The sequence below is a fragment of the Aythya ferina genome (genome assembly GCF_964211825.1).
Source record: "Aythya ferina genome assembly, chromosome: 36".
NCBI lineage: Eukaryota > Metazoa > Chordata > Aves > Anseriformes > Anatidae > Aythya > Aythya ferina.
The window spans coordinates 82,599-104,099 of record NC_140333.1 but is presented as its reverse complement, the minus strand read 5'-3'; the positions used below and the strand labels follow the sequence as shown (position 1 = coordinate 104,099).

General features: G+C 67.0%; 3 protein-coding genes across 4 annotated transcripts; 2 read left to right on the top strand and 1 right to left on the bottom strand.

Moving 5' to 3' along the window:
* Window positions 1-38: 38 nt before the first annotated feature.
* Window positions 39-5,033, bottom strand: OXA1L (OXA1L mitochondrial inner membrane insertase). 2 transcript variants are annotated; one of them, XM_084502090.1, is made up of 10 exons: window positions 4,854-5,033; window positions 4,678-4,737; window positions 3,971-4,361; window positions 3,132-3,275; window positions 2,040-2,125; window positions 1,789-1,953; window positions 1,175-1,279; window positions 516-693; window positions 274-354; window positions 39-177 (listed from the first exon to the last, which is right to left on the bottom strand). In XM_084502090.1, exons 1-10 carry the CDS (start codon window positions 5,016-5,018, stop codon window positions 74-76), a joined length of 1,479 nt encoding a protein of 492 aa, XP_084358216.1. In that variant the 5' UTR covers window positions 5,019-5,033; the 3' UTR covers window positions 39-73. The 2 variants fall into 2 exon arrangements, with proteins under 2 accessions (XP_084358216.1, XP_084358217.1); XM_084502091.1 differs by having other exon boundaries at window positions 4,953-5,033.
* On the top strand, window positions 5,021-18,232 carry RNF31 (ring finger protein 31). Its single transcript, XM_084502089.1, has 21 exons — window positions 5,021-5,116; window positions 5,618-5,866; window positions 6,721-6,867; window positions 7,559-7,714; window positions 8,372-8,422; window positions 8,692-8,734; window positions 9,174-9,264; window positions 9,920-10,202; window positions 10,775-11,020; window positions 11,545-11,823; window positions 12,332-12,514; window positions 13,078-13,287; window positions 13,920-14,093; window positions 14,552-14,650; window positions 14,743-14,832; window positions 15,329-15,431; window positions 15,757-15,875; window positions 16,446-16,559; window positions 17,075-17,132; window positions 17,231-17,327; window positions 18,092-18,232. Exons 2-21 carry the CDS (start codon window positions 5,621-5,623, stop codon window positions 18,177-18,179), a joined length of 2,877 nt encoding a protein of 958 aa, XP_084358215.1. The 5' UTR covers window positions 5,021-5,116; window positions 5,618-5,620; the 3' UTR covers window positions 18,180-18,232.
* Window positions 18,233-18,507: 275 nt separating this feature from the next.
* LOC311426003 (interferon regulatory factor 9-like) lies at window positions 18,508-21,438 on the top strand. Its single transcript, XM_084502094.1, has 8 exons — window positions 18,508-18,771; window positions 18,896-19,073; window positions 19,414-19,478; window positions 19,561-19,606; window positions 19,686-19,775; window positions 19,928-20,281; window positions 20,658-20,776; window positions 21,352-21,438. Exons 1-8 carry the CDS (start codon window positions 18,604-18,606, stop codon window positions 21,406-21,408), a joined length of 1,077 nt encoding a protein of 358 aa, XP_084358220.1. The 5' UTR covers window positions 18,508-18,603; the 3' UTR covers window positions 21,409-21,438.
* Window positions 21,439-21,501: the final 63 nt, after the last annotated feature.

Below are 21,501 nucleotides of genomic sequence, written 5' to 3'. Positions count from 1 at the left end.
ACGCCCCAAAATGCCCCAAATGAGACTCAGGAAGCGGCTTTTTGGGCACGGGGGTGTTTTATTGGCCCCCCCCTCAGCCCAGCGTCTCCTTCCACGGCCTCTTGGGGGGCGCGGGCGGCGGCGCGGGGTTGGCGGGGGTGGCCAGGGGGTTGTGGCTGAAGGTCTGCCGCAGGGGGCCTGTTAAAGGGGCATGTGTGACGTCACGGAGGGTGGGGGCGTGGCTTGCAGGAAGCCCCGCCCCCTCGGGGCTCAAGCCCCGCCCCCCCGGCTCACCCTTGGCCGCCAGGTCCAGGTGGTGCCGCAGCCGCCACTCGCGCTCCTCCCCCCGCTGGGCCGCCTGCGCCTCCCGCCAGTCTGAAAGGGGGGGGGGGGACACGTGAGACCCCCCCGAGCCCCTCCCCCCCCCCCCATCCCCCTCACCCCTCCCCCACCCCCCCCTCACCCCCCTGTCCCCCCCTCACCCCCCGTTTTTCCCATTTTCCCCCCAATTTCCACCCCCCCCCCCCCAGACTCACTCTGCCGCAGCTTGGCCAGCACCCCCCCCGCGGAGGGGGCGGGGCCAGCGCCCTGGGTGGGCGGGGCCGGCGGCGGGGGGGCGGGGACGCGGAGGCGGGCGCGGAGGGCGGGGACGCGCAGGAGCCCGGTTTGCAATAGGCTGAAGGAGTTGGACGTCAGCCAATAGAGGAACACCGCCTGCCGCGGGGACACGCCCACTCAGCCTCGGGACACGCCCACTGGGTGCTGGGCCACGCCCCCTTTTAGAGGGACCACGCCCCCTTTAAAGTGACCACGCCCCTTTTAGCAGCTCTGCTCCCGTTTCAGGAGGCTCCTCCCCTTTCTCTTAGCTCCTCCCCTTCCCACAAGCCCCTCCCACTCCCCCTGAAGCCCCTCCCCTTCTTATAAGCCCCTCCCCATCCTTTTAACCCCCTCCCCTTCCCATCAAGCCCCTCCCACTTCTCTAAGCCCCTCCCCTTCCCTGAAGCCCCTCCCACTTCACCTGAAGCCTCTCCCCCTCCAATAAGCCCCTCCCCTTCCCTTTAAACCCCTCCCCTTCCCCTAAGCCCCTCCCATTCCCCTTAACCCCCTCCCCCTTCCCCATCCATTTCCCTCCTCCCCTCCTCCCCAGCCCCTCCCCTCTCCCCAAGCCCCGCCCCTTCCGGCCCCGCCCCCTGACCGTGGGGAAGTGCAGTATGAAGGGCAGGACGAGCAGCGGCATCACCCGCAGCACCTGGCGCATGGCCCCCGCCCCCGGGCTGGACACGCCCGTCTCCGCCCCTAGCTGCGGGAAAAGGGGCGGGGCTAGCGCCGGGACACGCCCCCCGGCCCCCAGGACACGCCCCCGACCCGGGAACGCCACGCCCACCTTGGGGTGGGGACAAGGAGGGCTGGGATGGGGGCACTCAAGCTCCTCCCTCCCCCTTTAGGCCCCTCCCCCTTTTAGGCCACGCCCCCTGCGGCCCCTCCCACTCAAGCCACGCCCCTTTTAGACTCCTCCCACCCCAATAGAGACCCACGTAAACAAGCACAGCCAGGACATGGAGGGGATTGGGTGCCCTCAGACCCCTCCCACCCAGCTTTTAGCCCCTCCCCCTTTTAGGCCACGCCCCCTAGGACCCCTCCCGCTTAGGCCACGCCCCTTTAGACCCCTCCCACCCCAATATAGACCCACTTAGACGGACAGAAGCAGGACATAGAGTGGGTTAGAGGTCCCTAATCCCCTCCCACCCCCGTCCACACCCCTTTAGGCCCCTCCCCCTCGAGGCCCCGCCCCCTCTCGGCCCCACCCACCTCGAGGACCAACCACGTGGAGGCGGTGACCAGCAGGGGGAGGGCGTAGAAGGGGTCGGGGGCGGCCAGGTCGGGGAACCAGCCCAGCCCCCCCCGCTGCAGCCCCGGGTGCGGCGCCGCCGCCATCTGCTGCAGGGCCAGGAAGAAGGAGACGAAGAGCGGGGTCTGCGGGGTCACGCGGGGGTCACGCGGGGGTCGGGACCTCTGACCTTTGACCCCGCGCCCCCCCGTGCCCCCCCCTGCCCCCGCACCTGCACCAGGGGCACGAGGAAGCCCCGCAGGGGGTGGACGTCGTGGCGCCGCTGGTAGGCCGCCAGCTCGGCGTAGGCGCGGGTCACTGCCAGGGAAAAGGGGCGGGGCTAGGCGGGGACACGCCCCCCAGAGCCAGGGAACGCCCCTCGGCTCGGCCACGCCCCCTTTTGGGGGGACACGCCCCCTTTATTAGGGACACGCCCCCCCTAAACACCGCCCCCCCGGGTATCAGCAGTGTCCTTGTAGGAAGCCCCACCCACAAGTAAGCCCCGCCCATTTAAGACACACCCAGAAATAGGCCACACCCCCTAGATGAGGACACGCCCCCCGAGGTGTTGGGCCCCGCCCCCAGCTCTCCAGCCCCACAGCCAGGTCCTGCCCTGCCCTGAGGCCACACCCACCGCCAGCTGGCCCCGCCCCTTTCTCCAGAGCCCCGCCCATCTCCCCAGACTCCGCCCCATCGTTGTAAGCCACACCCCTTTCTAATTGCCCCGCCTCTTTCCCTGACTCCAACCCCCTCCCTCTCACCCCATGGCCCCTCCCCTCCCCTTTTAACCCCTCCCTACCCCTTTAGCCCCTCCCCCTGACCCCACCCCATTAAGCCCCGCCCCCTTTAGCCCCGCCCACCTCTTTTAGCCCCTCCCACCTCCTTGAACCCTTTCCCTTCCCACTCCCTCTCCGCCCCCTCCTTCCCCCCTCCCCCCCTGTGGCCCCTCCCCTCCCCTTTAACCCCGGCCCCTCCCCTTTAGGCCCCGCCCCCTTTAGGCCCCGCCCGCCTCCTGTACCCCTCCCACTTCCTTTAACCCTTTCCCTTCCCCTATCCCCCTTCCCTCCCCCTTTTGCCTCCTCCCCTCCACTTTTGGCCCCTCCCCTCCCCTTCAGCCCCGCCCCCCGGCCCCTCCCCGTTAGGCCCCGCCCCCTTTAGCCCCTCCCACCTCCTTTAACCCTTTCCTTTCCCCTGCCCTCATCCCCTCTCCACCCCCTCCTTCCCCCCTTCCCCCTCCCCACCCCTTTTAGCCCCTCCCCTCCCCTTCAGCCCCTCCCCCCGGCCCCTCCCCGTTAGGCCCCGCCCCCTTTAGCCCCGCCCTCACCCTGCAGGCGGTCGCTGCCCCTCCGGGCCTCGGCCAGGCGCTGGTGCAGGCGCTGCAGCTGGGGCAGGTGGGTCCCCAGGCGGGCGGCCTCGCGCTGCCCCCGCAGCACCAGCGGCAGCAGCAGCACGCGGGCACCCAGCGTGCCTGGGGGGGAAACGGGGGGGTTATGGGGTCCTGCACGGTCCTATAAGGCCTTGCAGGGTCCTATAAGGTCTTATGGGGCCCTATAGGGTCCTAGGAGGTGTTATAGGGACTTACAGGAGCCTATGGAGCCTTAGACAGTCTTATAGGAGCTTATGGGGCATTATAGGGGTCTACAGGATCTTACAGGGTTCTATGGGATCTTATAGAGTCTTAGAAAATCTTATAGGGCTCTATGGGGTTTTATAGGAGCCTATGGGATCTTATAAGGGCTTATGAGGTCTTAGAAGGTCTTACAAGAGCCTATAGAGATTTATAACAGCTTATGGGGCCTTATAGGAGCCTATGGGGTCTTATAAGAGTCTAAGAAATCTTATAGAGTCCTAAGGAGTCTTACATAGGGTCTTATAAGGCTCTATGGGGTCTCACAGACTCCTATACGGGCTTATGAGGACCTATAGCATCTTACTGGAACTTTATTATTCCCCCCAAACCCTTCCAGACCCCCTCCCTTACCCCATAAACCCCCTCCCAACCCCATAAACCCCCCTAAATCCCCCCTTTTTCCCCCCAAATCCCCCCTTTCTCCCCCCAACCCCGCTCCAAACCCCTCCCCTTACCCCATAACCCCCTCCCCTTGCCCCCACAGACCCCCCCTCACCCCACAACCCCCCCCCCGACCCTATAAACCCCCTCACCCAGCACGATGGCCGCCCACCAGGGCAGCCCCACGTGGAGGTGCAGCCCCTGCAGCGCCCCCTGCACCAGCCCCACGGGGGTCCAGGCCCCCAGCCCCAGGTCCTGCAGCAGCACCTCGGGGGGCTCCGACCCCACAACGGGGGCCTCCAGCCCCACAACCGCCTCCTGCCCCACAGCGGGGGCGCTCGGACCCGAAACGGGGTCGTTTTGACCCAAAACGGGGCCGCTTTGACTTAAAACGGGGCCGCTTTGCCCTGTTGTGGAGTCATTCTGCCCCAAAATGGGGTCGCTCTGTCCCGTTACGGGGTTGTTTTGTCCCAAAATGGAGGTATTTTGTCCCAAATTCACGCTGTTTTGTCCCAAAGTGGCTGTGGGGGCCGTGCTGGCTGCCTGCAAGGGAAGGAGGAGGTCAGGGGGGGCCCCCAGCCCCGTAAGTGCCCCATAGATACCCCAAAGTGCCCCACAGCACCCCAAAACCGCCCCAAAACACCCCATAGGTGCCCCATAACCACCCCATAACTGACCCCCAGCCCCACAGCACCCCATAGCCGCCCCCTGGCTGCCCCCTGACACCCCACAGCGCCCTGTAACACCCCAAAGACGCCCCATAGCTGCCCTATAGCCACCCCATCGCCCCGTAACGACCCCAAACCCGCCCCATTTCACCCCAAACCCGCCCCCCCCCCGTCCCCTGCCCCCCCCTTACCCGCGCCGCGGCCGTGCCCAGGCCTCGGGGCCCCCGCGCCCAGAGCGGCCCCCACAGGGCCTGCAAAGGAGACCGGGGGCGTGACGTCAGGGCCCGCCACGGTGACGTCACGCCCTCTCAGTGACGTCACGCCCTCTCAGTGACGTCACGCCCCCCTCCGGTGACGTCACGCCCACCTGCTGGCGCAGGGCCCGCAGCAGCGGCCGGAGCCGCAGGGCCGCCGCCATCTTGGCCGTCTGAGGGGGAAGCGGAAGGGGCGGGGCTTCTTTATATACCGGCCTGCGCATGCGCACTGTTCCTTCCCCCCCCGCTTCCTGTTTCTGTGAAGCCGCCGCCGCCATCTTGGAGGCGGGCTTCCCGCCTGGGGGCGTGGCCGCGGCGTCACGCGGGGCGGAAGTGGGGCCGCCGCCATCTTGAGGCGCCGCCGGCGGGCGCTGAGGTAAAGGGGGGAGGGGGAGGGGGATAAAGGGGGGGGGCGGCCCCAAATCCCCCCCAAATCGCCCCAAGTCTCCCCAAATCACCCTTAAATCGCCCCAAATATCTCCCTGGGAGCCCCAAATCCCCTCTGGGAGCCCCAAAATGGGGCTGGGACCCCCCCACATCCCCTTGGGAGCCCCCAAATCCCCCCTGAGGCCCCCCAAATGGGGCTGGGGTCCCCCAAACCCGTCCTGGGACCCCCAAAATTGGGTTGGGACCCCCGCATTCCCCCTTGGAGCCCCCAAATCCCCCCTGGGACTCCCCGAAATGCCTCAGGACCCCCCAAACCCCTCCTGGAACCCCCCTAAACCCTTTTGGGACCCCCCACATCCCCTCTGAGCCCCCCCAAATTGGCTCAGGACCCCCTAAACCCCCTCAGGACCCCCCCCAACCCCCCCTTGAACCCCCCCAAATCCCCCCTTTCCCCCCCCCCCCCCCCTTTAACCCCCTTCTCCCCCCCCAGGCCATGGCTCAGCCGCCCGCAGCGCCCCCCTCGGCCCCCCAGGACCCCCCTGAAGCCCCCCAGGACCCCCCCGGCCCCCCCCAGTCCTTGGGGTCCCTGCGGGGGGCTCTGGAGGCGGCGCTGCTGCGGGCCCCGGGGGCTCCCGGCCCCCCCCCGGAGCTGGCCCCGCTGCTGGCCCTGCCCCTGCCCCCCCCCGCCAAGATGCGCCTGGTGCCCGGGGAACGGCTGCTACGGGACAACATGGCGCCGGTGGGCGGGGCGTAGGGGGCGGGGCCACAGGGGGCGGGGCTACAAAGGGGTGGAGTCACAAGGGGGTGGAGTCACAAAGGGGGTGGGGGTACAAGGGGTGGGGGTGGAGGGGGAGGGAGAAGGGGGGGAGGGAGGAGGGGAGGGGTGGGCGGGGCTAAAGGGGTGGGCGGGGCATAAGGGGGCGGGGCCACAAAGGGGCGGGGCTACAATGGGACAGGGGTAGGGGGGAGGGGTGGGTGGGGCTAAAGGGGGTAGGAGGAGCTACAAGGGGGCGGTGCTACAAAAGGGGTGGGGCTACAAGGGGGTGGGGTCACAAAGGGTGGGGCTTCAAGGGGGCGGGGCTAAGGGCAAGAGGGGGTGGGGCCCGGATTTGCGGGATTTGGGTCCTAATCGGTGGGATTGGGGGCGGGATTTGTGGGATTATGGGCCAGATTTGTGGGATTATGACCGAGATATGTGGGATTATGCTAAATTAGTGGTTAGATTTGGAGATTTAAGGCCAAAATCTGGGTTTTGGGGCTGCATTTGTGGGATTTAAGACCGGATTTGTGGGATTTGGGCCTGGATTTGTGGGATTTGAGTCCTGATTGGTGGGATTTGGGGCTGGATTTGCGGGATTATGGGCCGTATTTGTGGGATTACGCCAGATTAGGGGCTAGATTTGGAGATTTAAGGCCAGAATCTGGGTTTGAGGGCTGGGTTTGCCCGATTTGAGCTGTGATTTGTGGGATTTGGGTCCTGATTTTGGCGATTTGGGGCTGGATTTGTGGGATTTGGGTCTGGATTTGTGGGATTTGGGTCCCGATGGGGCGGGGTTTGCGGGATTATGACCCCCAATCCGTGGGATTGCGCAGGACGGGGCCGGGGCGGGGGCGCTGAGCGCGGCGCTGGCCATCCTGGAGAAGTACGGGCGCAACCTGCTGCAGCCCCGGCCCCCCCCCTTCTGGCGCTGCGTGCGCGCCACCAACCCCGTGTTCCGCAGCACCGTGGGCGCCCTCAAGGTCAGCACCAGTACGCACCAGTACGGCCCAGGGCCCTCCCAGTACGCCCCCGGGCCGCGCTGGTGCCTCCCCAGTACGGCCCAGTACCCCCGAGTCCCTTTCCAGTATGCCTTTGTGCGCCTTAATCCCATCCCAGTACAGCCCAGTATGGTTTAGGGACCTTCCAGTATGCCCCAGTACATCCCAGTATGCCCCAGTATGGCCCAGTGCCCTTCTAGTCTCTTCCCAGTGCATCCCAGTATGCCCCAGGGCTCTCCAAGCCCCTCCCCAGTACACCCCAGTGCCCCTGAGCCACTTTCCAGTATGTCGTTATTTGCCTTAATCCCATCCCAGTATATCCCAGTATGGCCCAGTGCCCTTCCAGTCCCTCCCCAGTACACCCCAGTACTTCTAAACTCCTTCCCAGTACAGCCCAGTGTGGCCCCGCCCATTCCCCACAGGCTCCTCCCACTGCCCCATAGCCCTTCCCACTCCCCTTAGGCCCCCCCCACTCCCTCTAAGCCCCTCCCACTTTCAGACTCCTCCCACTCCTCTCAAGCTCCTCCCACCCTTCCTAAGCCCCTCCCACTCCCTTAGGCCCCTCCCACCCCCATTCTCCCCCTCCCACCCCCTCTCCCTCCTCCCCACCCCCTCCCACCCCATAACCCCTCCCACCCTTGGCCCCGCCCCCCGCTAAGCCCCTCCCCCTCAGGGTGGGCGGGGCGTGCTGCGGCTGCTGGGCTACCGGCAGGAGGGGCCGCAGGGCCTCAGCTTCCCCCCGGGGACCCCCGCCCCGCACGGCCCCACCGTGGCCGCCGTCACCGCAGACCTGGCGCTGCTCAGGGCGGAGCTGGGGCTGCTGCTGGCCGTGAGTGGGCGGGGCTACAGGGGGCGGGGCCTGAGGGGGGCGGGGATAAAGGGGGAGGGGCTAAAGGGGAGGGGGTATGGGGTGGGAGGGGGCTGAGGGGAGGGGGACAGGGGGAGAGCTGGGGCTGCTGGGGGACGGGAGGGGGCGGGGCTTAAAGGGGGCGGGGCATTAATGGGCGTGGCTTAAAGGGGGAGGGGCTAGGGGGGCGGGGTTGTGGGGTGGGAGGGGTCTAAGGGGGGTGGGAGGGGAGGGAACGGGCTGCTGCTGGCCAGGAGGGGGCGGGGCCTGTCGGGAGAGGCGCTAGGGGCGGGGTTGTGGGGTGGGAGGGGTTTGAGGGGAGGGAGCTGGGGCTGCTGCTGGGTGGGAGGGGGCGGAGCCTAAAGGGGGCGGGGCTTAAGGGGGAGGGGTCTGAGGGGGGGAGAATGGGGGTGGGAGGGGCCTAAGGGAGTGGGAGGGGCTTGAGGGGTGTGGGAGGAGTCTAAAAGTGGCAGGAGCTTGATGTGGGAGGGGCTTAAAGGAGTGGGCGGGGCTTGGGGGAGGTGGGAGGGGCCTGGGGTGGAATTGGGGGTAATGGGGGGGTTGTGGGGGGGTACTGGGGGTTACTGGTTTGTACTGGTCTGCACTGGTTTGTGCTGATGGGGCCCCGCCCCCTTCCAGAATGAGCACCCCAACCCCCAGTTCTTCACCGACATCCTGCGGGGGGGGCAGGTGAGGCACTGGGAGGGACTGGGATATACTGGGAGGGACTGGGACCAGACTGGGACGGTCTGGGATGGAACTGGGAGGAGCTGGGAGGGACTGGGAGGGCGCGGGGGGGCACTGGGAGGGACTGGGGACACCCTGGGATCAACTGGTTTTTACTGGTCCGTAATAATTTTTTTTGGTTTTACTGGTTTGTACTGGTTTTTACTGGTTTCTATTGGTCTGTTCTGTTTTTTGCTGGTTTATACTGGTTTTAACTGGTTTCTCTCCCCCAGGACTCTGAGGAGCCGCTGGACGCGGATGGGGGCGAGACTGAAGGTGGGAGGGGGGCGATTTTGGGGTGAATTTGGGGCTTTTGGGGGAATTCGGAGCTTTTTATTAGTCTTTGGGGGCTTTTGGGGGCGGATTTGGGGGTTTTGGGGAGGATTTGGGAAATTTAGGGGGGTTTGGGGGGAGTTTTGGGGTGGATTATTGGGGTTTTGGGGCGGTTTATGGGGTTTGGATTTTTTGGGGGGCAGTTTATGGGGTTCTGGGAGGATTTTGGGGTAGTTTATGTGGTTTTTTTTGGGGTGGTTTATGAGGTTTTGGGGGGATTTGGGGGCACTTTATGGGGTTTTTGTGGCTGTTTATGGGGTTTTGGGGGGATTTGGGGGCAATTTATGTTGTCTTGGGGGTGGTTTCTAGGGCGAGGGAGGGGGGTTCTGTATTTTTGGGGTGATTTCTGGTGATTTTGGGACCCTCCCCGTGCCCCCCCCAGAGCCGCCCCCCCCCTGCCCCGACTGCGCCCAGGGGCCCTGCGGGGCCTGCGCCCGCCTGCGCCACGCGGCCCCCCCGGAGGGGGGCGACAGGTACAGCTTTTGGGGTGATTTTCGGCGATTTTGGGTCATTTGGGACCGTTTAGGGTCAGTTTGGGGCATTTCAGGGCGGTTTGGGAACTTTGGGGGCACTTTAGAGCATTTTGGGGTGGTTTAGGGCATTTTGGGGCTTTTTGGGTGGTTTTGGGGTTATTGTGGGGTATTTGGGGTGGTCTTGGGGTCAATAAGGGGCATTTTGGGGCTATTTAGGGCCAATTTGGGGTCAACGAGAGGCATTTTGGGACCATTTATGGCCATTTTGGGGTCAATATGGGGCATTTGGGGTCTATTGGGGGTGGGTTTGGGGTGGCTGTGGGGTTTTGGAGTGGTTTTGGGGCCAATATGGGACATTTTGGGGCCATTTAAGGCCATTTTGGGGTCAATATGGAGCTTTTTCGATCCATTTAAAGTCGTTTTGGGGTCAATATGGGATATTTCGGGGCTATTTGGGGCTATTTTGGGGTGGTTATGGCATATTAGGGGTGGTTTTGGGGTCAATAAAGGTCATTTTGGGGTCATTTGGGGCCATTTTGGGGTCAATACGGGGCATTTCGGGGCTGTCTGGGGGTGGTTGCGGGGTATTTGGGGCACTTTAAGGCAGTTTTGGGGCGGATTGGGGCATTTAGGGCCGTTTCGGGGTGCCCTGCAGCTCGTCGCCCCCGTGGCGCTGCGCCCAGTGCGGGGCCCCCACGTCGGGGCTGGCCGTGCTGTGCGGGGGCTGCCAGCACCCCCGGCACGCCCCGAAATCGCCCGGATCCGCCCCAAAATCGCCGGGAGGAAGCGACCCGAAATCGCCCGGATTCACCCCAAAATCGGAGCCCGGCGGGGGCTGGGCCTGCGCCTCCTGCACCTTCCTCAACCCCGGCCCCGCCGTCCTCTGCGGGGTCTGCGAGCGGCCCCGCCTGGCCCCGCGGCCCCCCCCGGCCCCACAGGTACGGCCCCCACCCAAATCTGCGGGATTTCACCCCAAATTCGCGGAGTTCCCCACAAAACCCACCAATTTTCCCCAAAACCCCGTGATTTTTCCCCCAAACCCCATGGATTTCCTCTCTATGCATCCCCGCTATAAATCAGTGCAAATTTTTCCCAAATCAGCGCGGATTTCCCCAAATTGGGGTGAGTTTTCCCCAAATTGGTGCAAAATTTACCCAAATCGGTGTGGATTTCCCGCAAATCCCCATGGATTCTGGCCCCATATGGCTCTAACCCGAATCAGCATGAAATTTCCCCAAATTGGTGTGAAATTATCCCAAATTTCCCCCAAATTTATTCAAACTCTCCCCAAACTCCCTAAATTTTCTCCAATTCCCTCAAAATTTCCCCAAGTTTCTTCAAATTTCATTGAAATTTTCCTTAAATCCCCCCCTTTTTCCCCAAATTCCCCCCAATTTTCCCAAATTCCCCCAAACACTCCCCAAATATAATCCCATTGTCCCATAATCTCTCTAGATTTCCCCAAATTCACTCAATTTTCCCAAAATCTCCTCGATTTCCCCCAATTCAGGGCTGGCGCTGCGGGCGCTGCACCTACTGGAACCGGGGGGGGGCGGGGAGCTGCGGGCTCTGCCTCCGCCCCCCCGAGGCCCCGCCCCCTGAGGCCCCGCCCCCTGAAGCCCCGCCCCTAGAGACCACGCCCCCAGGGCTTGGCCCCACCCCCGTTGGGGGCGTGGCTTCCCTGGGCCCCGCCCACGAAGCGGAGCGCCAGGAGCAGCTGCGGCGCCAGGGGCAGCGAATGGTGGAGCTGCTGCGGGTGAGCGGGGGCGGGGCCAGGGGAAAGGGGGCGGGGCCATGGAGGGGACAGGGCGGGGCCCTATAGAGGGCGTTGAGGGCCCTATGGGGGGGTTTGGGGCCCTATAGAAAAGGGGCAGGGCCCTATAGATGGGCTGGGGGCCCTATAAAGGGGATTTAGGGGGGTCCCAGGGGTGTCCCTGTGGGTCTGGGGGTGCTGTAGGTGCCCTATGGGTGCCCCTAGGTCCCCATATGTACCCTGTAAGTCCCCATAGGTGCCCTATATGTCCCCTGTAGGCTCCTATAGGCGCCCTATAAGTCCCCCAGGTGCCCTATAGGTCCCCATAGGTGCCCTCCAGTGCCCTATAGGTGCCCTATGGACTCCCTTAGGTGCCCCATACGTCCTCTATAGGATCCCATGTGTCCCCTATAGGATCCCATGTGTCCCCTATAGGCTCCCATAGGTGCCCTGAAGACCCCCGGGGGTTCTCTCCCTGAGGCCCCGCCCCCTGACTCAGTCCCCGCCCCCTTTTCTCCCCCCCCCAGGCAGCAGAGGCACAGGCAGTTCCAGCAGAGGCGGTGCTGGCGGCGGCCGGGGGGCGTGGCCTGGCCGCGGGGGGCGTGGCCTGGGCGCGGGGGGCGGTGCTGGCGGCGCGGGCGGGGCTGGGGGCGGAGCTGGCGGCGCTGGCAAAGGCGGCAGAAGGGGCGGGGCAGGGGGCGGGGCTCGGAAGCCCCTCCCCCTGCGAGGTGGCCGCCGCCTGGCTCCGCGCCCACGCCCGCCCCCCCCGCGCCCTGCAGGCCTGCCTGGGAGCCCGGCGCAGGAAGGTGGGCGGGGCTTGAGGGGGCGGGGCCTAGAGGGGGCGGGGCTTGTTGGGATGGTTAGGGCGTGGTTTATTGTGGGTGGGGTTTATTGGGGTGGGGTCAATGGGGGCGTGGTTTGTTGGGGGTGTGGCCTATTGGGGTGGTTCGGGGGCGTGGCTTATAGTGGGTGTGGGTTATTGGGGGTGGGGCTTATTTGGGGGGCGGGACTTAATGGGGTGGGGCTTATTGGGGTGGAGTCGTTGGGGGCGTGGCTTTTTGGAGGGTGTCTTTTAGGTGGGATTTGGGGGGCGTGGCTCAAGGGGGCGTGGCTTATCGGGGCTGAGGGTTGTTGGGGGTGTGGATTGTCGTTTGGGGGCGTGGCTTATCGGGGGCGTGGCTTCTTGGGGGCGTGGTTTATTGGGCTGTGGCGGCTCCTACCGGCTGCTAGCGGTCTGTAGCCATCCGTACTGGTCCGTACTGGTCCCTACTGGTGCGTACTGGTCCTTACTGGTCCGTACTGGTGTCCCCCCAGCTGCGGGCGCTGGCAGCGCTGGGTTTCGCGGACCGGGCGGAGGCGGCGGCGGCGCTGAGCAGGGGGGGGGGGGCGCTGGGGGCGGCGCTGGCCCAGCTGCAGAGCCCCCGCCTGGGGGGCTTCGCCCAGCGCCTCTGGGAGCCCTGCGAGCCCCCCCTCGACTTCCAGTGCCCCGACCAGCAGGTGGGGGGCCGGGGGGGGCCTGGGGGGGTCCTGGGAGGGGTTTTGGGGTCCTGGGAGGGGGGTTGGGGGGTCCTGGGAGGGTGTGGGGGTCCTGGGGGGGTCCAGGAGGGTCCTAAAGAGGTCCTGGGGGGGATTCAAAGGACCAAAGGGGGACTGGGGGGGTCCTAGGGGGGTCCATGGGGGTCTTAAGAGGGTTCTCGGGGGGATTACAGGGTCCTGGGAGGGGCTTTGGGGGGGTCCTGAGGGGATTGGGAAGGACCTGGGGGGTCCTCAGGGGGTCCTGGGGGGACCAGGGGGTTCCTGAGGGGGCTCCTGAGGGAACTGGGAGGGTCCTGAGGGAATTGGGGGGCTCCTGAGGGGGTTTGTGAGGGAACTGGGGGGCTCCTGAGGTAACCAGGAGGTTCCTGGGGGGGCTCCAGAGGGAATTTGTGGGCTCCTGAGGGAACTGGGAGGGTCCTGAGGGGGTTCGTGAGAGAACTGGGGGGTTTGTGAGGGAATTTGTGGGGTTCCTGAGGGTCCCGGGGTTTCCTGAGGCCACCATTACCTCTCCTTCCCCCCCCCAGGCCCTGGTGCGCCGCGTGCTGGCGTCGCTGTCGCTGCCGAGCTGGGGCCGGGCGCAGCTGGTGGCGGCGCTGGGCCGGGAGCTGGCGCCGGCCGGGACGGGGCTGGAGGCGCTGGTGGAGGCCGTCAGGGCCTCGCCCGACCGCGCCAGCATCCGCCGCCGCCTGCGCTGCGAGTGCGCCGTGTGCGGGTGGGCCCTGCCCCGGGAGCAGGTGGGGAACGGCGGCGGTTGCCATGGGAACGGGGAAAGGGCGGGAGTTGCCATGGAGATGGGGTGAAAAAGGCGGGAGTTGCCATGGGAACGGGGGGAGAGGGCGGGAGTTGCTATGGAGACGCCTGAGGGGCGGGGCTGAGGGGCGGGAGTTGCCATGGGGACGCTTGAGTGACGGCTCTGGTTGCTATGGGAACGCCCAGGGGGCGGGGCTTAGCGCTAGAGGAGAGGCGGGAGTTGCTATGGGAACAGCTGAGGGGCGGGGCTTAGGGGCTGAGCGGCGGGAGTTGCTATGGGAACCGGGGGGAGAGGCGGGAGTTGCCATGGGAACGCCTGGTGGGCGGGGCTAGACATGTGAGGCCCGGCGGGAGTTGCTATGGAGACGCCTGAAGGGCGGGGCTTAGGGCCTGGGGGCGGGAGTTGCCATGGGAACGCTTGAGTGACGGCTCTGGTTGCTATGGGAACCAGGGGGCGAGGCGGGAGTTGCCATGGAGACGCGCGAGGGGCGTGGCCTGGCGCTGGAGCCGCAGCCGTTGCCACGGCAACCCCCGCGCAGTCTGCCCGGCAACGCGGGCGGGCCGGGCGCTGATTGGCCCCTCGCCCTGACCGCGTGTCTCGGCGCCGGCCAATCAGATGCAGTCGCTGACGGGCTGCGAGTGCGCCATCTGCCCCGAGTGCTTCCGCCAGCACTTCACCATCGGCGTCAAGGAGCGCCGCGTGGCCGACCTGGTGTGCCCCGCCTGCGGCCGCCCCGACCTGGCCGACGAGGCCCAGCGCCTCTGCTACTTCTCCACGCTCGACGTGCAGGTGGGGGGGGCTCGGGGGGTCCTGAGGGGCCTTAGGGGGGATTAAGGGGCCCTAAGGGGCCTTAATGGGGCTTTATGGGGGTCCTCAGGGGGCCTATGGGGCCTTAAAGGGGCCCTATGGGGGTCCTGAGGGACCTTAGGGGGGGGCTAAGGGCCTTAAAGGGGCCTGGGGGGGTTAAATAGGGCTTATGGGGCCTTTAAGGAGCCTTATGGGGGTCCTAAGGGGGTCTGGGGGGCCTTAAGGGGGCCTTATGGGGGTCCTGGGGGGCTAAGGGGCCTTAAAGGGGTCTTATGGGGGCTGTAAGGGGGTCTGGGGGGCCTTATGGGGGCTGTAAGGGGGTCTGGGGGGCCTTAATGGGGCTTAAAGGGGTCTTAAAGGGGCCTGGGGGCACTTATGGGGGTCCTAAGGGGGTCTATGGGGTCTATGGGGCCGGGGGTGATCTGTGGGGTGCCCCCCAGCTGCGGCAGGTGCTGGACGCGGGCACGTACCAGCTCTTCACCCAGAAGCTGACGGAGCGCGAGCTGCTGCGCGACCCCAAATTCATCTGGTGCATCCAGGTAGGGCCCTGTGGGGCCGGGGGGAGCCCTATGGGGCCGGGGGGGCCCTGTGGGGTCGCTGTGGGGCTGACCCCCGGCTCTGCCCCCCCCAGTGCTCTTTCGGGTTCATCTTCGAGGCGGAGCAGGGCCCGGCCCAGTGCCCCCAGTGCCAGCAGCGCTTCTGCCCCCGCTGCCAGTGCCCGGTATGGGGCTGCTATGGGGCTGGGGGGGGGCTATGGGGTCTGCTATGGGGTTGGGGGGCTCTTATGGGGCTGGGGGGTGCTCTATGGGGTCCCCTATGGGGCTGGGGGGGCCTTATGGGGCAGAGGGGGGGTTATGGGGTACTTTGAGGTCACTGTGGGGTGGTTATGGGGCTCTATGGGGTCTGCTATGGGGCTGGGGGTGGTCTATGGGGTCTGCTATGGGGCTGGGGGGGCTCTGTGGGGTCTCCTATGGGGCTGGGAGGGCTCTATGGGGGTCTTCTATGGTGCTGGGGTGTTACGGGGTCGCTATGGGGTCTTTATGGGTCATTGGGGTGGTTATGGGGTGGTTATAGGGTCACTGTGGGGTGGCTATGGGGCGCTATGGGGGCTCTATGGGGTCTTTATGGGGCACTGGGGTGTCTATGGGGCGCTGTGGGGTGTCTATGGGGCGCTGTGGGGTGGCTGTGGGGTGTTTATGGGATTTCTCTCCCCGCAGTGGGAGCCGCAGCACCGGGGCCGCTCGTGCTCGGAGCTGCAGCCCCGCGACCCCCAGGAGCCCCCCGAGGGGCTGGCGGCCTTCCTGCAGGAGCGCCGCATCGGTACGGCCCCACAGCGACCCCCCTGGCCCCATAGACACCCCCCAGCCCTATAACAGCCCCCCCGGCCCCATAGAGGGGATTTCTGCCCCATAGGAGTCAACTCCTGCCCCGCAGTGGGGTTTCCCTGTCCCATATCTCCCCCCACCCCATACTGGGGGGGTCTCCCTGCCCCATAGGGGTCTCCTCAGCCCCATATGAGTCAACCCCTGCCCCATACCAGGGTCTCCTTGCCCCATAGGGCTCCCCCTGCCCCGTAGGGTCCCCCCCTGCCCCATAGGGTCCCCCCCCGCCCCTATAACCCCCCCGACCCCGTATCCCCCCGCAGCGTGCCCGCAGTGCGGGCTGAGCCTGGCCCTGGCGCGGGGGGGCTGCCTCCACCTGCAGTGCCCGCAGTGCAAACACAGCTTCTGCAGCGCCTGCGCGCGGCCCTTCCACCGCAAGGACGTGAGGGCGGGGCCTAGAGGGGGCGGGGCCTACAGGGGGAGGGGCCTGCAGGGGGAGGGGCGTAACTGGGGAGGGGGTGGGGGGGTATGGGAGGGGTATGGGGTGGGGTTGGGGGGGATATGGGGGGGTTATGGGGTGGGGTTGGGGGGGATATGGGGGGGTTATGGGGGGTTATGGGGGGCTGTGGGGTGGGATTTGGGGGCATTTGGGGGGCTATGGGGGGAAAAGGGGGGCTATGGGGTGGGCTGGGGGGATTTGGGGGGGATATGGGGGGTTATTGGGGGGTTATGGGGTGGGATTGAGGGGTTATAGGGGGCTATGGGGGGCTGTGGGGTGGGATTGGGGGGCTATGGGGTGGCTACAGGGGGTTATGGGGGGATTTGGGGCAGGATTGGGGTCTTTGGGGTCCCTTTGGGGTCCCTTTGGGGGTCTCTAAGGGGCGCTGTGGGGGGTTGCTGTGGGGCTGGGCTCGTTCTGTGGGGGCACTGCGGGTGGGGGGCGTGCGCTGACGTCACGGTGCTGCCGTGATGACGTCACGGTGACATCATGGTGACGTCACGGTGTCGTCAGTGCTGCCCCGAGCCCGGCTGCGCCCTGCGGGGCTCCCTGCACGGCCACCACCCCCGGCACTGCCTCTTCTACCTGCGCGACTGGCACCCGCAGCGCCTGCTGCAGATCCTCACGGTGCGGGGGCTGGGGGGGCTGGGGGGTGGGTATGGGGTGGGTATGGGGTGGGTATGGGGGGTATGGGGTCACTGTGGGGGGATACGGGGCGGGTATGGGGGGTTATGGGGGGGTTATGGGGGGCTATGGGGGGCTATGGGGCATTAGGAGGCGTTATGGGGGGATATGGGGTAGGTGTGGGGTATTAGAGGGTGCTATGGGGCACTGTGGGGCAGTTATGGGGTGCTCTGGGGGCTCTATGGGGCGTTAGGGGCTGATGTGGGGTGGCTGTGGGGCAGCTAGGGGGCTCTATGGGGTCTTTATGGGCCTCTGTGGGGCACTGTGGGGTTGCTATGGGTCAGTATGGGGTCTGTGGGGTCTCTGTGGGACCCTATGGGTCGCTGTGGGGTCTCTGTGGGTCGCTATGGGGCGCTGTGGGGCGGTTCTGGGTCTCTGTGGGTCCCTATGGGGTCGCTATGGGGTCCCTATGGGGCGCTGCGGGGTCACTCGGGGTCATTGCCCTCTGGTGACCCCAGGAGGCCGGGGTGAGCTACGAGACCGAGCCCCCGCCCGGAGCCCAGCCCCCGCCCGGCGGTAAGCCCCGCCCCCTGCCCCGCCCCCCTCACATGACACACCCCCATCATGTGACACGCCTGTATCACGTGACCCCGCCCTGTCACGTGACCCCGCAGGCGGCTGCTGGGTGCCGGAGCAGAAGGAGACCCCCGGGGGGCTGCGGGACGAGGCCTGCGGCCGGGAGGCGCCTCCGGGACAGGCCGGGCTCTGCCGGTCAGTGGGGGGGGGGCAGTTGGGGGTCCTTGGGGGGCATTTATGGGGGGTGATGGGGTACTGGGGGGGATTATGGGGCAATTATGGTCCTTATGGGGCACTTTATGGGGGTTATGGGGCAGTTAGGGGTCCTTATGGGGCAGTTGGGGGGGTTATGGGGAGCTTAGGGGGTGCTGGGGGCAGTTATGGGGCAGTAAGGGGGGGGTTGGGGGCAGTTAGGGGTCATTATGGGGCACTGGGGGGCATTATGGGGGATTATGGGGCAATTATGGGTCCTTGTGGGGCATTTGGGGGGGTTATGGGGCAGTTAGGGGTCTTCATGGGGCACTGTGGGGGGTTATGGGGCACTTGGGGGTCTTTATGGGGTGCTATGGGGTGCGGGGAGCAGTTAGGGGTCCTTAAGGGGCACTTGGGGGGGGTTATGGGTCCCTATGGGGCAGTTATGGGGTGCTGGGGGCCACTATGGGGCACCTGGGGGTCCTTATGGGGTGTTCTGGGGTCCTTGGGGGCACTTGGAGGGGGGTTGTGGGTCCCTATGGGGCACATAGGGGCTCTATGGGGTGCTGGGGGTCACTTACGGGGCATTTGGGGGGGTTATGGGGCAATTAGGGGTCCTTGGGGGGCAGTTGGGGGAGTTACGGGTCGCTATGGGGCACTTGGGGGGCTCTATGGGGTCCCTCTGGGGCCCCGCGGCTCCCTGGTCACGTGCCGAGTTCCCGCGCGGCTTCCCCATCACGTGACACCCCCCCGTCACGTGCCCGCAGCGCGCACTACGCCGAGTACCTGGTGTCCCGCATCAACGCGCACGCGCTGGACCCGACCCCGCCCTCCGACCCCGCCCCCCGGCCCTGAAAGGGCAGGCCACGCCCCCCGCCTCAATAAAGGCCACGCCCCTTTCGTCGCGAGCCGCCTGAGTCACGTGGTTACTGCGGGAAGGGGGGAGGGTCACGTGGTTAAGCGCCGAGGGGAGGGGGGAGAGCGGAGGGAGGAGCGGTCACGTGGTGCCTGGGGGCGGAAGTCACGTGGCGGGGGCGGGCTCCGGCGTCACGTGACGGCGGCGGCGCGCGCGCGGTGAGCTGCGGAGGCGGCGGGGGGGGGGGTGAGGGGGGGAAACGGCACCCAGGGGACCCCCCGGGACCCCCAAACCTCCCCCAGGACCCCAAAATCCCCCGAAATCCACCCAAACCCCCCCCCGGAGCCCGGCTGCGGTCCCGCGGCGCCGCTTCCAGGTTCTCACGGGGCGCTTCCGGGTCGCTGCAGGCGTCTTCCGGCGGAGATGACGTCAGGGCGGCGCCGCCTCCTGCCCTGGCTGCTGGCGCAGGCGCAGAGCGGCCGCTTCCCGGGGCTGGAGTTCGACGACGCCGCCCGCAGCGCCCTCAGGGTGCCCTGGGAGCGCGCCGGAAAAGGCGGGCCTGGGGGCGGGGCCGCCGCCGCCCTCTGCCAGGTGACCACGCCCCCCCAGGGCGAGCCACGCCCCCCCCTCCCCCCTCCCTCCCCGTTTCCCCCCCTTTGCCCCATTTGGCCCCGCCCCCCGAGTGACCCCGCCCCCCCTGGTGGTGACGTCACAGGCGTGGGCGGAGTACAAAGGGGCCACGCCCCCGCCGGGCCCGGCCATCTGCAAGACCCGGCTGCGCTGCGCCCTGCACAAGTGCCCCGAGCTGCAGGAGCTGCCCGAGCGCGCCCGCCTGGACGGGCCCCGCCCCTACAAGGTGTACCGCCTGCTGGCGCCACGCCCACAGCGCCACGGTGCGTCACCACGGGGGGCGGGGCCAACGCCGGGGAGGGGGCGGGGCCGGGAGGTGAGGGGGAGGGGCAATGGGGCTTGAAATTCCGTGGGCGGAACCTTAGTTCCGGGTCCTTTGGTTTCCGGGGGGCCGCTTAAAGGGGGTGCGCACCTCCCCTGGGCACTTCCGGTTTCATTTTCATGTTCTCTATACCGACTTCCGGTTTCACTTCCGGATTTCCTGTACGGACTTCCGGTTTGGCTGTACGGACTTCCGGTTTCGCCCTATGGGGCGCCTTTCCGGTGGCCCCGCCCACTTCCGGCCGCACTTCCGGGTTCTCTCCCCCCACTCCCTCTCCCCAGGCCCCGCCCCCCGGCGCAGCTCCAAGGGGCACAAGGAGGAGGCGGAGCCACGCAGCGATGACACGGTGAGGGGCGGGGCCTAAAGGGGAGGTGGGTGGGGCCTAGAGGGGCGTGGCCTGTAAGTAACCACACCCCCTACTCCTCCAGACCCCACCCCCCAGCCCAGAAGATGAGGAGGCGGAGCGGAGCCCAGGTGGGTGTGGCCTTACCCAGGGGGGCGTGGCTTAATGAAAGGGGCGTGGCCTCGGGTTGACCACGCCCTCTTTTTGCAGCCCAGCCCCCTCCCGCTGCCGTGACCCCGCCCCCCTCCCAGCAGCTCGCCATCCTATTGGACAGCCCGGAGCCCCTCCCCCCGGCAGAAGGTAAGCCCCGCCCCCCTCCTTACCAAAAAGGGGGCGTGGCCTCTCTGCTAGGCCCCTCCCCCGGCTCTAAGCCCCTCCCTTTGCCTCTAAGCCCCTCCCCTTCGCTCTAAGCCCCTCCCCCTGGCTCTAAGCCCCGCCCCTTTTCCCACCAGGCGACGCAGCGCTGGGGTTGTCCCTCTGGGTGGGCGGGGCCCTGGCCTGGAGGGCGTGGTTTCCGGCCGGCGAATACCTGCTGGCGGTCGCCGGAAGCCCCGCCCACGGCCCCGCCCCCTTGCCCCGCCTCCTCATCCCGGCCCCGCCCCCCCCGGCCCTGGAGGCGCTGGTGGCGGGGCTGGGCCGGGGGCTGCTGGTGGCCAGCGGGGGGCGGGGCCTCTTCCTCCGGACACGCCCCCGGGGGCGGGGCCTGGCCCTGCGCGCCCCCCATGCCGGGGAGCCGGGGGGCGGGGCCTGGCCCCAGGGGGAGGAGCCGCTGGTGGCTGCCTTCGACAGCCGGCGCTTCCGGGAGGGTGAGGGGGCGGGGCCACGGGGAGGGGGCGGGGCCTAAAGGGGGTGGGAGGGGTCTAAAGGGGGTGGGAGGGGTTTATGGGATGTGGATGGGGTCTGAACAAGGTGGGAGGGGCCTGAGGGAGGGGGGCGGGGCCTGGGGGAGGTGGGCGGGGCCCCATAGGGAGCCATTGGGGCCCCATAGGGACTGCCTGGCCCATAGGGACCCCATAGCCAGCCCCAATAGCGCCCCATAAACCCCCATAGAGCCCCATAGAGACCCCACAGTGGCCCATAGCACCCCATAGACACCCCATAGTGCCCCATAGAGACCCCACAGAGCCCCATAGCACCCCATAGCCCCCCCCTAACCCCCCCCCCCCCTTTTTGTCCCCCCAGAGCTGCAGCGGCACCGCCTGGGGCTGGGCCCCCCCCCCGAGCACCGCGTGCTGCTGGCGGCCACCCCCGGGGAGCTCCGCCCAGGGGGCGGGGCCTGCGCACAGGGGGCGGTGCTACAGGTGGGCGGGGCCTGAGGGGGGCGGGGCCTGGAGGGGGAGGGGCTACCGGGGATGGGGGGTGGTTATGGGGCTCTATGGGGGGGTTGTGGGGCTCTATGGGGAGTTATGGGGTGCTTATGGGGCGCTATGGGGGGTTATGAGGGGTTATGGGGTGGTGTGGGCTGGTTATGGGGCACTGTGGGGCTCTATGGGGTGGGTTATGGGTCTCTATAGGGTGCTATGGGGCTCTATGGGGCTCTGTGGGTTTCTATGGGGTGCTATGGGGTGGTTATGGGGCGCTATGGGGCTGGCTGTGGGTCTCTATAGGGCTCTATGGGGCTCTATGGGGGGTTATAGGGTGCTATGGGGCACTACGGGGCTGGTTGTGTGGCTCTGTGGGGCACTGTGGGGCGCTATGGGGCTCAATGGGGCTTGTTATGGGGCTCTGTGGGGGGCTATGTGGGGTTATGGGGTGCTATGGGGCTCTATGGGGCCCTATAGGGCTCAATGGGGCCCTATGGGGTGGGCGTGGCCTCCCCAGGGGGCGTGGCCTCCGACTGAGGCCCCGCCCCCCGTGTCTCTGTCCCCGCCCCCAGCTGGAGCAGGCCCTGGCCCAGCGCCTCCTGGGCGCCGCCGCGGATCCCGCCAATTAAAGCCCCGCCGGATTTCCCCCGTTTTCTCCACTTTTGTCCCGCTTTGCTCCGTTTTTGCCCGATTTCCGCCGTTTTCGCCCCAAATCCGCGCCG